The sequence below is a fragment of the Rhinopithecus bieti genome, unplaced genomic scaffold (assembly GCF_001698545.2).
Source record: "Rhinopithecus bieti isolate Rb0 unplaced genomic scaffold, ASM169854v2 scaffold_65, whole genome shotgun sequence".
NCBI classification, from domain to species: Eukaryota; Metazoa; Chordata; class Mammalia; order Primates; family Cercopithecidae; genus Rhinopithecus; species Rhinopithecus bieti.
In genome coordinates, this window is record NW_016803344.1 from 2,521,450 (window position 1) to 2,535,768 (window position 14,319).

The window sequence follows — 14,319 nt, forward strand, 5'->3', positions numbered from 1 at the left end:
CATGGTGAAATCCCGTCTCTACTAAAAATACAAAAAAATTAGCTGGACATGGTGGTGGGCGCCTGTAGTCCCAGGTACTCGGGAGGCTGAGGCAGGAGAATGGCATGAACCTGGGAGGCGGAGCTTGCAGTGAGCCGAGATCATGCCACTGCACTCCAGCCTGGGCGACACAGTAACACTCTGTCTCAAAAAAAAAAAAGTTGAAGTTAATTCTCCCAAGTCCTGCAGCGGCCTTATCCACTAAGTCTGTGTAATATTTTAAATCCTTTGTTGTCATGTCAACAGTGTTCACAACATCTTCACCAGGAGTATATTTCATCTCTAAAAACCTCTTTGTTTAAGAAGCAACTCAGGAAATTTTTATCATGAGATTGCAGCAATTCACTCATCCTCAGGCTCCACTTCTAATTCTAGCTATCTTGCTATTTCTACCACATCTGCAGTGACTTCCTCCACTAGTCTTGAACCCCTCAAATCATCCATATGGGTTGGAATCAACTTCTTCCAAAAATCCAGTTAATGGTGATATTTTGACTTCCTCCCATGAATCATCAATATTCTTAATGGCATCTAGAATGGTGAATCCTTTCTAGAAGGTTTTCAATTTACTTTGCCCAGATCCATCAGAGGAATCACTATCTATGGCACCTATAGCCTTGGGGAATGTATTTCTTAAATAATAAGACTTGAAAGTCAAAATAACAAAGGACTGAAGAATGGATGTGTCAGTAGGTATGAAAACAACGTTAATTTTCTTGTTTATCTCCATCAGAGCTCTTGGGTGATCAGGTGTGTTGTCAATGAGTAGTAACATTTTAAACTGAATCTTTTTTTCTGAGCAGTAGGTCTCAACTGTAGGCTTAAAATATTCAGTACATCATGTTGTAAACAGACGTGCTGTCATTCATGCTTTGCTATTCCATTTCTAGAGCACAGGCAGAGTAGATTTAGCATAATGCTTAAGGGCCCTACCATATTCAGAATGATAATGAGCACTGGCTTCAACTTAAACTCACTGGCTTCATGGCCTCTAGCAAAAGAATCAGCCTGTTCTTTGAAGCCCATGCACTGACCTCTCTCTAGCTATGAAAGCTTTAGATGGCATCTTCTTCCAAAAGAAGGGTGTTTTGTCTCCACTGACAATCTGTTGTTTATTGTATCCACCCTCATCATTAGCCAGATTTTCTGGATAACTTGCTGCAGCTTCCCCACTAGTGCTTGCTGCTTCACCTTGCACTTCCATGTTATGGAGATGGCTTTTTTCCTTAAACTGCACAAACCAAGGTCAGCTAGCTTCCAACTTTTCTGCTGCAACTTCTTCACCTCTCTGTGCCTTCACAGAATTAAACAGAGTTAGGGCCTTAATCTATTATAGATTAGGCTTTGGCTTAAGGGCATGTTTTGGCTGACTTGATCTTCTATTCAGACCATTCAGACTTTCTTTCCATAAGCAATAAGGCTGTTTTGCTTACTTAACATTTATGTGTTCACTGGAGTAACAATTTTAATTTCCTTCAAGAACTTTTCCTATGCATTCACAACTTGGCTAGCTATTTGGCACAAGAGGCCTAGCTTTCAGCCTCTCTCAGTTTTTGAAATGCCCTCCTCACTAAGCTTAATAATTTCTAGCTTTTGATTTAAAGTGAGAGACATATAACTTCTTCTTTTCACATTGTAGGGTTATTAATTGATCTAATCTCAATATTATTGTGTCTCAGAGAATAGGGAGGCCTGAGGAGAGGGAGAGAGATAGGGGACCCACAGATTGGTGGAACAGTCAGAACATACACAACATTAATTGATTAATTTCACTCTTGATTAACAGGATTTTGGAATAAGTTGATTCCAACCCTCATGGATGACTCTCACGGGTTCACTGCATCCCAAAGCAATTAGACAGTAACATCAGGGATCACTGATCACAGATCACCATAATAGATTTAATAATGACAAAGTCTGGAATATTGGCAGAATTATTATAATGTGACAGAGACCAGGTGCTGTGGGTCATGCCTGTAATCCCAGCATTTTGAAAGGCTGAGGTGGGAGGATCACTTAAGCCCAGGAGTTCGAGAGCAGCTTGGGCAACATAGGGAAACCCGATCTCTATAAAAAATTTAAAAATTAGCTGGGTGTGTGGTGGCGCACATCTGTAGTCTCAGCTACTCAAGAAACTGAGACAAGAGGATCCCTTGAGCCCAAGAGGTCAAGGCTGCAGTGAGGCATAATTATACCACTGCATTCCAGCCTGGGTGACAGAGCAAGACCCTGTCTCAGGAAAAAAAAAAAAAAAAAAAAAAAAGTGACAGAGAGGCAAAATGGGCACATATGTTAGAAAAATGGTGCTGATAGATTTGTGGACATACGGTTGCCAAACTCTGAATTTGTAAAAAATGTCACTTTGCAAAGTGCAATAAAGTGAAATGCAATAAAAATGAGGTATGCGCATGTATGTATAGACATCCTGAATGACATTCATCCACGATATAAGAACTTTTTTTTTTTAAACGAAGACAGAGAACATGAACTCGTGAAAATTCAAAATGAGAGCCAAAAAAAGTCAACAGAAGGGGGGAATGGTAATGTTGGGGGAATCTTTCAGAAGAAAAAAAAAAGACAAAGATTTTTAAAAGAAAATCTGAAAGAAAAGAATCAATCCATGAAGCTCAGTTATGATGGGGTGACAGTAGCCAAAGCTCAGAGCCCTCGAGGCTGGGCTCTGATAAACCATCTCCTAGCTTGCAGCTAGGATCTGAATGACTATTCCTACAGGGTTGGGAGAAAAGATGGCCCAAAGTAAAACAGGACTCCCAGGATTGTCTCATCACCTGGTGGTCTATGTGGTCCCAGACTGTTAGCATTCCTAGGCACCTGGTAGAACAAAAAAATCTTCTCTGGTGAGTAATGCCATGTTCATAAGAATCAAATATTCCTCCAAATTATTTTTCAAAGAATATATCTAAACAGGAAAAAAAATAACAAATAATTAAAATACCATGAGTAAGAATCAACAGAAACAGTGGACAAATGAAAGAGACTACCAAAAGATGTAAGATTTTTGAATCACCAGAGTCTATAAAAACAACTAAGCTTATTAGCATGTACAAGGGGATAAAAGTCAATATTGAAAACTTCAGCATGGAACTGAAAACCATAAAAGATGACTTAGCAAGTCCAAAAAAGAATAAAACAGGAGTTCTATAGTTAGAGAATACAATAGAAGTTAAGATTAAATAGATTTGGTACAGCTAAAGAGAGGCAATTAAATGAAAAATAGTAAACCTATTAGCACAGCCAGAATGGAGCTCAAAAAGATAAAATGAGCGAACACAGAAAAAACCCACTGAGATGTAATGGATACAGAGAGAACGTCTATCAGAGGTATATTGTAGTCCCAAAAGAAAAGAAAGAATACACAACAACATTTAAAGAGATTGTGGCTGAGAATTTTCTAGCACTAACTTCAATATATAATCCACAGACTTAGAAGTCCAATAAATCCCAAGCAGAATAAAAAAGAAACTTATAACAAGAAATATTATTATGAAACTGAGAAAAACAAAAGACAATCTTAAAAACAGCCACAAGAAAACAAAATTGCCTTCAAAAAAAGCAATACGGCCAGGTGCAGTGGCTCTTGCCTGTAATCAGAGCTCTTTGGAAGGCCAAGGTGGGTAGATTGCTTGAGCTCAAAAGTTCAAGACCAGCCTGGGCAACAGGCGAACTCCATCTCTAAAAACCATACAAAAATGAGATGGGCATGGTGGCACACACATGTAGTCCCAGCTACTCAGGAGGCTGAGGTAGGAGGACTGCTTGAGCCCAGGAGGCAGATAATGCAGTGAGCTAAGATCATACTACTGCACTCCAGCCTGGGTGACAGAGTGAGACCTTGCCTTGAAAAAAAAAAAAAAAGGATTAACAGCTGATTTCTTATTATCAACAATGGAAGAGAATGACTGAGCAATATCTTAAACATGCTAAGAAAAACTAACACCAACCTGGAATTCTATACACAACAAAAATATTCTTCAAGAATAAAGACAAAATGAAAACATTTTCAGAGAAAAAGAATTTACCAGTACACCTACATTAAAAAGAATTCCAAAAGAACATACTTCAGACAAAAGGAAAATGATCTCAGATGGGAAGTCTGAAATACATCAAACAACACAGACCAACAAAGAGTAATAAATATGAAGATAAATTTAAATGAACATTATATAAACATATCTGTGAGTTTAAGAAATATATAAAAGTATGACAACAGTAACCTAAGCTAAGAGAATAATTGGAGTTCAAGTATTCTAAGGTGCCTCCCATGCCCAGAATGAGTACAGAATTATTAAGATCATATTTTTATAAAGATAAATGTTTTAATTTGGAGGAAAACTGAATGGAAACCGTGTAAAACTTTCAAACTAGTAGAGTGAAAGAAAATATAATTTAAAAATACTAAAAAGGACAAAACATACGTGTCATATACAATACTTCAAGTAAAATAAAAGACTGAATGAAACATCTCTCAATCACAATAAATATTAATGGATTAAATGCTTCTGTTAAAAGACTATTTGGGTTAAGAGAAAATGGGTTTTATTTAAAATATGTTATTTACATATATATTTACATAAATATATGTTATTTATAAGTGATATCTAAAAAGATGCAGAAATGTAGAAGGTAAAATATTTATCATGCAAACACTACCAAAAGCAAGCCAGCTGAGCTTAAGTAATAGCCCACAAAATATATTTTAAGGTAAAAATCATTACTAGAGCTATAGAGGGTCACTTCACAATAAAACATTCAATTCACCAAGAAGACATAACAATTTCTAATTCATACTCACTTTAACAACATAACTTCAAGACATACAAAGCAGGCCAGGTGTGGAGGCTCACACCCATAATTGCAGCACTTTGGGAGGCCAAGGTGGGCAGATCACTTGAGGTCTGGGGTTCAAGACCAGCATGGCCAACATGGTGAAACCCCGTTACTACTAAAAATACAAAAATTAGCAGGGCATGGTGGCATGCACCTGTAATTCCAGCTAGTCAGGAGGCTGAGGTAGGAGAATCACTTGGACCCAGGTGGCGGAGGCTGCAGTGAGCCGAGATGGTGCCATTGCACACTAGCCTGGGAGACAGAGCAAGACTCTGTCTCAAAAAAAAAAAAAAAAAAAAAGATACAAAACAAAATCACAACTACAGAGACAAATACTGGAAAACTAGACACACAGTAGGAAACTCTAACTGCTGAACAAACCAAAAGCAAAAGAACATTCAGTGAAGAAACAGAAGACTTCAAGAGCAGGATTAAAACTTGATCTAATAGACCTATGAAGAACATCATACCCAAGAACTGTAGAATATACATTCAAGTATTCAAGGAATATTTATAAAATCTGACTGTACTGGGCTGAAAGGCTGAAATCACAGAGCATGTTCTCTGAACACAAGGTTATTACGATTGAAATTGTAACAAAAAGATAACTAAAAAATCCCCCCCAAAATGGCAACAAATTAAGATATATTTATTTTTAACCTAACAGGTCAATGAAAGAATAATACTGGAAATAGGAAAATATTGTATACTGGACAATGACACACTAAAACTAACATAGGAGATGCAATGAAAGTGGTAATTAGAGGAAAATATACAGTATTATATGCAATCTTTAGAAAAGTTGAAAAACAAGTAGCCACCTATAGCTGCACGGTTCAAAATACACATTAGACTTTGAAGGTGTGATAGGAAAAAATTCTCATAAATTTATTGATTACAAGTTAAAATGATAATATTTTGATATAGTGGATTACATAAAATATATCAATTTTCATGTTTCCTTTTTTAAAAAAAGCTACTAAAAATTTTTAATTACATAAGAATCTCCATTTTATTTCTAGACAGAATCAATTAAAAGAATTTAGAGCCAGGCATGGTGGCTCACACCTGTAATCCCAGCACTTTGAGAGGCAGAGGCACCTAAGGTCAGGATCACTTCAGGATCACCTGAGGTCAGGAGTTCGAGGCCAGCCTGGCCAACATGGTGAAACCCCGTCTCTACTAAAAATACAAAAAAACTAGCCGAGTATGGTGGCACAGGCCTGTAATCGTAGCTACTCAGGAGGCTGAGGCAAGAGAATCGCATGAACCCAGAAGGCAGAGGTTGCAGTGAGCTGAGATCAGGCCACTGCACTCAAAAAAAAAAAAAAATTAGAAAAGGAACAGCAAAGAAAACCTGAAGAAGAAAAAATAAAACAGCAAGATTTAATGAAGTAGTAAACAACATATCAGAGAGGCTTGACAAAACCCAAACCTGGTTCTTTGAAAAGATTCATAAAACTGACAAACCTCTGGCAAAAAAAGATTAAAAAAAAAAAAGAAAAAAAGGGACAAAAAATAAGAGGAAAAGAAGGACATTACTACATATCCTATAGACATCAAAAGGTTAATGAGAGTTATTCTGGGCACACTGCCTATGGGGTAGCCCTGCTCCACAAGGAGTAGTAAGTCAATAAATAAAGTTAATGAGGATACCATAAATCCCATATGATAAATTTTTTATAATGTAGATCAAATGGACAAATTCCGAGAAAACATCACAACTTAAAACTGGTCAAAAGGTACAATATGGAGTGAGTTGGTTGAAGGTTAAAAAAAAAAAAAAAGATATACTTTAAACCTGAATCATCCTGTTAACAAAGAAAATGAATTATCTATTTTAAAACTCTTCCGTAAAGAAAACTCTAGGCCTCAATGGCTTTAACAAATTCTACCAAACTTTTAAGTAGAAATATTCATAATGAAACATCTTCCAAGAACGGAAGAAAAAAAAAAGTTCCCAGTTCATTTTATGAAGCTAATTATAATCTGATATGAAAACTTAACAAGAATATATGAAGAATTCCAAGCCGATCTCATGAATTAAAATTTGAAATCTTCCACAAAATATTAGCAAGACAAATCCAGCAAGTTTTTCATAATATATCATGGCAATGTTGGATTTATACCAGGAATTGCAAGTTGTTTTAACATTAGAACTAATATTGCATTAACATGTGTAATTCACCACACATGAACAGCTAAAGGGAAAAACAATACGACCATAGTAATACACAAAAGGAGTTTGACAAAATTTATATCCAGCCCAGGGGTGGTGGCTTATGCCTGTAATCCCAGAACTCTGGGAGGCCAAGAGTTCAAGATCAGCATGAGCAACATAGCAAAACCGCATCTCTGCAAAAAACACAAAAAAATTTAGTACCCAATTGTAAGAAAAACTCAAACTCCCAACAGAAGTGAACTTCTTAACTTGAAAAGGATACTTACAAAACCAACAGCAAACATCATCTTTAATAGTGAAACACTTAAGGCTTTTCTATGAGATTGGGAACAAGACATTGACACCACTCCTTGCCAACACTGTACTACTCAGTGCAGTAAGGCAAGTAAAAGAAACAAAAAGTAAAAGGATTGGAAAAGAAGAAATACATTGTCATTAATTACATATAAGACATAATTAAGCATGTAAAAAATCCAAGCGAATTTATATGTATATTGTTAGAATACAAGTTAGCAAGTTTCACTAGACACAACAATCAACATTAGAAACAGTACTGACTTTTTCATATCAACATGGAGTTATTAGAAAATAAATTTTTTTTTTTTTTTTTGAGGACAGAGTCTCACTTTGTCACTCAGGCTGGAGTGCAGTCATATAATCTCGGCTCATTGCAACCTCTGCCTCCCAGGTTCAAGACATTCTCGTGCCTCACCCTCCTGAGTAGCTGGGATTACAGGCACATGCCACTACACACGGCTAATTTTTGTATTTTTAGTAGACAGGGTTTCGCCATGCTGGCCAAGCTACTCTTGAAGTCTTGATCTCAAGTGATCCACCCACCTCAGCCCCACAAAGTGCTGGCTTACAAGGGGGGTAAGCCATTGTGCCTGGCCAGAAAATGAAATTTAAAAGCTACCATTTATAAAAGCACCAAGAACTATCATGCACTTAGGAGTGAGTCTAACAAAAATGTTTATTATCTTTCTGGAGAGAACTATAAAACTTTGACAGATACTAAAGAAGACCTAAATAGAGTAGATACAGCATGTCCGTGGACTGGAAGACTTAAAATTGTAAAGATGCAAATTCCTCCAAACAGATCATAAGTTCATTGCAATCCCAATCAAAATCCAAACAGATTTTTCTCTGGAAAATTGCTGATTCTTGGAAAAGTTGATTCTAAAATTTATAACAAATGGAAAGGGCTAAGAATGTCCAAAGTGGAAAGGACTTGCTCTACCAGACAGCAAGACTTTTAGCAAAGCAATAAGAAGGGTGCCACTGATGCAAAGACAGACGAATCAATGGAGAAGAAAACAACTTAGAAATGACCTTGCTCTGAGTCTGAAAATACCTATTTTTCTATAAAATGTGCTGGGATAAATGGGTAGCCATATAAGCATTAGAAAATGAATTAAGAGAGATAACTTTTTAAAGAAAACATCAATTAGGAATCACATTTTCTTAAAATCCTAAAAGCTTTCCAATACAAAACATGATCACATGTAAAGGAAAACGTATCAGAATGATAAGAGACTGCTCCATAGCAAGTTGGAATCTCCAAGTCTATGGAAGAGGGTCTTCACAATTCCAAATTAAAATCATCTGCAATTTAAAAATTACACCTCTAGCCTAGGCAACATGGCAAAACCCTATCTCTACAAAAAATAGAAAAATTAGTCAGGCGTGGTGGTGCATGTGGTGGTAAGTTCTTGGGAGGCTGAGGTGGGAGGACTGCTTGAGCTGGGAGGTCAAGGCTGCAATGAGCGGAGACTGTGCCACTGCACTCCAGCCTGGGTCACAGAGTGAGACCCTGTCTCAAAAAGAAAGAAAAGAAAAAGAAAAAAGATTAAAAAAAGTAATGCCTACTTCAACTGTCAATCATGTATGGAAGACAAAATACAGACATTGAGATGTCTAAGACCTCTAAAAATCTGGCTGCCACACTCCATCCTTCTACAGAAAACAACTGGAGAAAAGGAGTAACTTAATGCAAAGGAAGACAAGGGAGCCTGGAAAAACAGACTCAACATAGAGGAAAGAAAATGGAAACTCTAAGATTGCCAGTGAAGGGAAGTCTCAGCTTAGAAAGCAACCTACACCAATTATGTAAGTAAAACTCACAGCAATGTTACTCGTAATTCCAAAAAACCTGGAAACAATTTCTATGTTCAATAGCAAAATGACTGGGCAACCTTTGTAAAACAATACATCAAAATACAATGTAACTATGAAAAATGGGAGGGGCCAAGCAAGGTGATTCAAGCCTGTAATCCACAGTCACTTTGGGAGGCCGAGGTGGGAGGATCGCTTGAGCCCAGCAGTTCGAGACCAGCCGAGGCAAGAAATCTTACACACACACATACACACACCCCAATCACATACACACTTCAATTCTAACTTTCAAAGAAGCACATAAAAGTAAACATTAGTCCAATTTATTTTTTATTTTGGTACAAGAACTTAGAAAACTAAAAGCAAGAAAGAAAAATAATTTCTAGTTGGAGGAGACTACATTAGGCTGAAACGCCACTATACTTCTTTCTACCAAGTGTCAATAATAACATGATACCGAGGGACCATGTGGCAGCTTCTTTGTTCTAAGATATCATTTCTTTCTTTCTTCCTTTTTTTTTCTTTTCCTAAACCTCAAAAATGCAAACTCTTAGACTGATGGTGAAGGGAAGTCCCAGTGTGATTAGATATGATTCCTAGCTCTTAGAAAAAAAAAACAGTTTAACTTCATCTGAGGGAGAACAACTGAGAAATACAACTGAAGTAGAAAATGAACAATCAGAAAAGCACATGGAAAATACAAAGCAAAAAATCATAAAATCTTATTAGAAAAAGTATTCATATAATGTACAAACTATTGTATAATTTAAAAATTGCCTAATAGGGTCTACATAATGTGAAATTTTATAGACATCTTCAGGATTTCAGAGTTCTCACTTATTATGATTAAACGATATTAATAAAGATAATAAACATAAGAAAACTAAATTGCTTTCAAAAGCTAGGCACTAAAATATATAATATAGCACCAAAAAATTTCAGAGTAATATGAATTGGCACTGTGAAATATTTGTTCGATTTTAATTTTAAACAACCTTACTAGGAAAGCAACTGATTTTACTAGTAAAACAAGGACACAAATTCTAAAATCCGCAATTAGTTTGACAAATAAAACAGTTCAACTGTTTAAAGTTGAAAACTATATTTTTGGAACAAAAATTATTTGTCTCTCAAGAGAAATCCTAAGCTGACTAATGTCATTCTTCCCTGTACTATTCAAAAGTACGCATGATGTGTTCTTACCTGGAATAAGATCTGCATAGGTCAAGCTAACATATAAGATACTGATAAGTATTTTATCAGCAAGTGGATCAAGAGCACTTCCCAAAGCTGATTTTTGATTGGCCCAGTTTCGAGCAATAAATCCATCCAACTGAAAATAGAAGTTTTTTTTTTTATATATAAATGTCATAACAGGAACAGAGTAGATATTCTGAAGCTTAAGATATACCAGAATAACGATTATACTCTCATAAAATGTAAACAAAATCTCTTCTGTTTCTTACCCCCAAACATTCTCATTCTTTCACTGGTATACATTTTGCTTTTAAATTAGCAACTGGTCTTAAAATAAATGCACATTTATTTTCTTTCCCCTCAAGGCCTTCTGGTTATTTCTCAGTATTTTCACAAGGCCCCTTTGGTGGATGAACCCAAACACACATTTAAAGATATGGTTAGTGATGTATTTAAAGCTATAAAGAACCTAAAGAAAACTCAAAGAAAGCATGCATGGCTGAGCCTGGTCTAGGATAATATAATTCAACTCCGTTAAAACTTACCATTTTTCTGTTTTTCAATTTATTTTGCTCAATACCACTGTTTATTCCTTATTCTGACTGTATCAGCATTACCCACATTTGAGTAGAAAACTCAGTCCTCTCTACCTGACCTAGTTAAAATTCTGATACTTATTTATTTTTATATTATTGTGATAAAAATAAACTATATTTAAAGCATAAGTCACATCTAGTTGCTAGTGGGCCAAATGGGGCCTGCAAGCTGGTTCTGTTTGATCTATCAGAGCTTTTAAAAACTGTAATTAGTTATCTACATTTAAGTATTCAGTTCTTCCCATAAAAACCCAGATCTCCATTCTAACTTGAGAAGGGAGTGGTCTGGCCACTCTGGGGCCACAAAATGGACTGAAAAGTATTGTCTCTCCACATTAAACAAGGCAAGTATTTTCTGGTTTATCCAAGTCCCTTCCTGGCTTTTACTCATTTAACTTCAAGTTTCAACAAATGTTTGAGTTCCCTAATACTATTTCTAAGGGGAAAAAAAGATTAATTTAGACATAATTAATCATGGTTCATTTTAAAGAACAAATAAGTTGTCATATCTCAAGTACTCCAATGAGTTACAGGAGACAGCAGGAGTCCAGGACTGTGGTAAAAAAAATGTGGTCTTTGTAGCAGAACAAAAGCTGTTCAAGTCCTGGCTCTGCCACTTACTAGCTGTGTGATCTTGGATAAGTTATTTGACCTGACTAAGCCTTAGTTTCCTCATCTGTAAAACAGAGATAAATTACCTACCTCAAAAGGGTGGTTGTCTTCAGCACATTAAGTGATTAATACTTGTTCAGCACTCAACGCTTAGTAAATCCTCAAAAAAAAGCAGTTACTAGCTATTACTATCGCAACTGAAAAAAATCTATTTTCTTCTTAAGCATATGAACAGAAAAGTACCTAGCCTGGGGAGCTGGGACCTTGGAAGATGAGGTTTAGTTCAGTTTCTGACCTCAGGGAACTTAACCTTTCACTTTTTCACCATCATCACCCTCTCATCTTCACTATTCCTCTAACCCACACTAGATTACAAGGACATCAACATCATTCCTTTACAAACATCTGTAACTCCCCTTCACTCCACTCTCCTTCAACCCTGCTTAAAAACAACTCTTCATGTACTCTGGGCCTGCACCTAAGAGCTGAACAGTGCTTAAGGAAAACACACAAATGGGAAGACTGGTCTCACTTCAAACTGGGGACCACAAATCTCCCATGGGCACCCAATACTGCCTAGCAATCCCACACTTGCTACTATATTTACCCTCTCTTTTCATGCTCTCTTTCACACTGTTTCTGCTCTCACCTCAGACCTAACTTCATCTCTTTTGCACAAGGTCATGTCTATATTTTCCTTAAGAAAAAAGAAAAATGTAGTCAGCTCGTCCTCATATTCCCATCATCAAATCCTCCACCTACCTGCATCCATTCACTCTCTCTGCTTTCCTTCATCCGTTACCATGCCCTGTCACCTTCTGTGACCTGCCTCTCTTCTTCCCCATCTCGCCTTGCATCATCAATCTCTCCCTTTCATTTAATCTCTCTACCTGATCATTTAATTAATCACTTAACTAACAACAAAAATTCACTGGGCACAGTGGCACACCTATAGTCCCAGCTACTTGGAAGGCTAAGGTGGGAGGATTGTTTGAAGCCAGGAGTTCAAGGCCAACCTGGGCAACACAACGAGATTTATCTCAAAAAAAAAAAAAGACCAAAGAAAAATTCCCCAGTATATACATACACTCCAGCATATATATTTTTACATAGAGGATTAGATAGGTAGATAGATAGACAGAATTCCCCAATACATATCTTTTTAAAAGACCCTTCTGTGATCCCATTTCTGTATTCCCCTACAAAGCAAAACTGCTTCAAAGGAATGTCCCGTGTCATTACCATCTCACATCTGTTTTCAACCCTCTCCAATAGTCCCCACCCCTCCAGAGGTGAGGCTCATAAAGGTCACCAACGAATTCCGCATTTTTAGAGTACCTGACCTCGACACAACTGAAGCACTTTCTCCACTTCCTGGGAAATCTCACTGCCTAATTTTATTCCTTCCTCACCAGCTATTCCTTCCCAGGGTTCCTGACTGGCTTCTTTTCTGGTGCTCTACTTGTTGCTCATTTCTCTGACTCTTCCTTTCTGTTACCTCAGTCTGGATGATTTTACCCAGATCCAACCATCTATATCTGACAGCTCCCAAATTTCTCTCTGTAATGAAGACTTCCTCCAACTCCAAACTACTAAACTGCTCAATTGATACTTCTATGTGGATAAGCAACAGAATTCTTAGTATTTTCCCTTAAACTCTGCCCTATTCCAGTGTTGCTCATCACAGAAAATGTCATTTCCATGAACCTGGTTTTAGAAGAGAATTTTTTTTTAAAGTAACACCCTAGTATTCATATTTGACTCTTCCTACTCTCACTCCATATCTAATCCATCAACATATTACCTCTGTCTTTAAAATATATCTCAAACCCACATACTTCTCTCCAACTCCAAATTCCAACCACAGTCTAAGTTCCTACCACTGCTGCCATGGATCACGGTCAGTCCCTAACCAGTTACTCTGCTTCCACTCTTGCTAGACCACAGTGAGCCCCTAACCAGTTACTCTGCTTCCACTCTTGCTAGACCACAGTGAGCCCCTAACCAGTTACTCTGCTTCTACTCTGACCTGTCTATAATCCATTTTCCACGCACAAGGCAATCCGACTTTGTCATTCCCCGGCTTAAAATGATGAGTATGGCCACCTCCCAGTGGCCAATCGAAAGGCACTAAAATCTCCACGGAACCAATGTGAAATGTGGCACCAGTTAACTCAGGTTTCCATAAACATCATGTTATGTATTTAGAAAAATGTTAATGGGGCCTCTCTAACATTCAATTAATACTGTAATCTCATGTGGCGGCTTAAAAGAAAAAGAAAAAAAAGTAGCAGACAAAAAGGAGACTACAGTAACTGAAAAAGATCTTGTCTGTTAAAAAAAAAAAAAAAAAACTGTTACCAGTATAATGGCCTTTGACAGACTTGGAGACAACATTGACAATGAATGGAGGCTTTGAGAGAAAAGAAGGGACAGGCCGGGTGCGGTGGCTCATGCCTGTAATCCCAGCACTTTGGGAGGCCGAGGCAGGCAGATCACCTGAGGTCAGGAGCTTGAGACCAGCCTGGCCAACATGGTGAAACTCCATCTCTACTAAAATACAAAATTAGCCGAGTGTGGTGGTGCGTGCCTGTAATCCCAGCTATCCGGGAGGCTGAGGCAGAATTGCTGGAACCTGAGAGGCAGAGGCTGCAGTGAGCCAACATCACGCCGCTGCACTCCAGCCTGGGCGACAGAGTGAGACTCCCGTCTCCAAAAAAAAAAAAAAAA

General features: G+C 37.3%; 1 protein-coding gene across 1 annotated transcript in view; it reads right to left on the minus strand.

The window, feature by feature from the left end:
- The window catches only part of CRLS1 (cardiolipin synthase 1), a 34,405-nt gene that overhangs the window by 14,277 nt on the left and 5,809 nt on the right, over positions 1-14,319 (minus strand). The window contains exon 3 of the mRNA XM_017877731.1: positions 10,388-10,517. Coding sequence (XP_017733220.1) covers positions 10,388-10,517 — 130 coding nt within the window. The remainder of the gene's footprint in view (positions 1-10,387; positions 10,518-14,319) is intronic.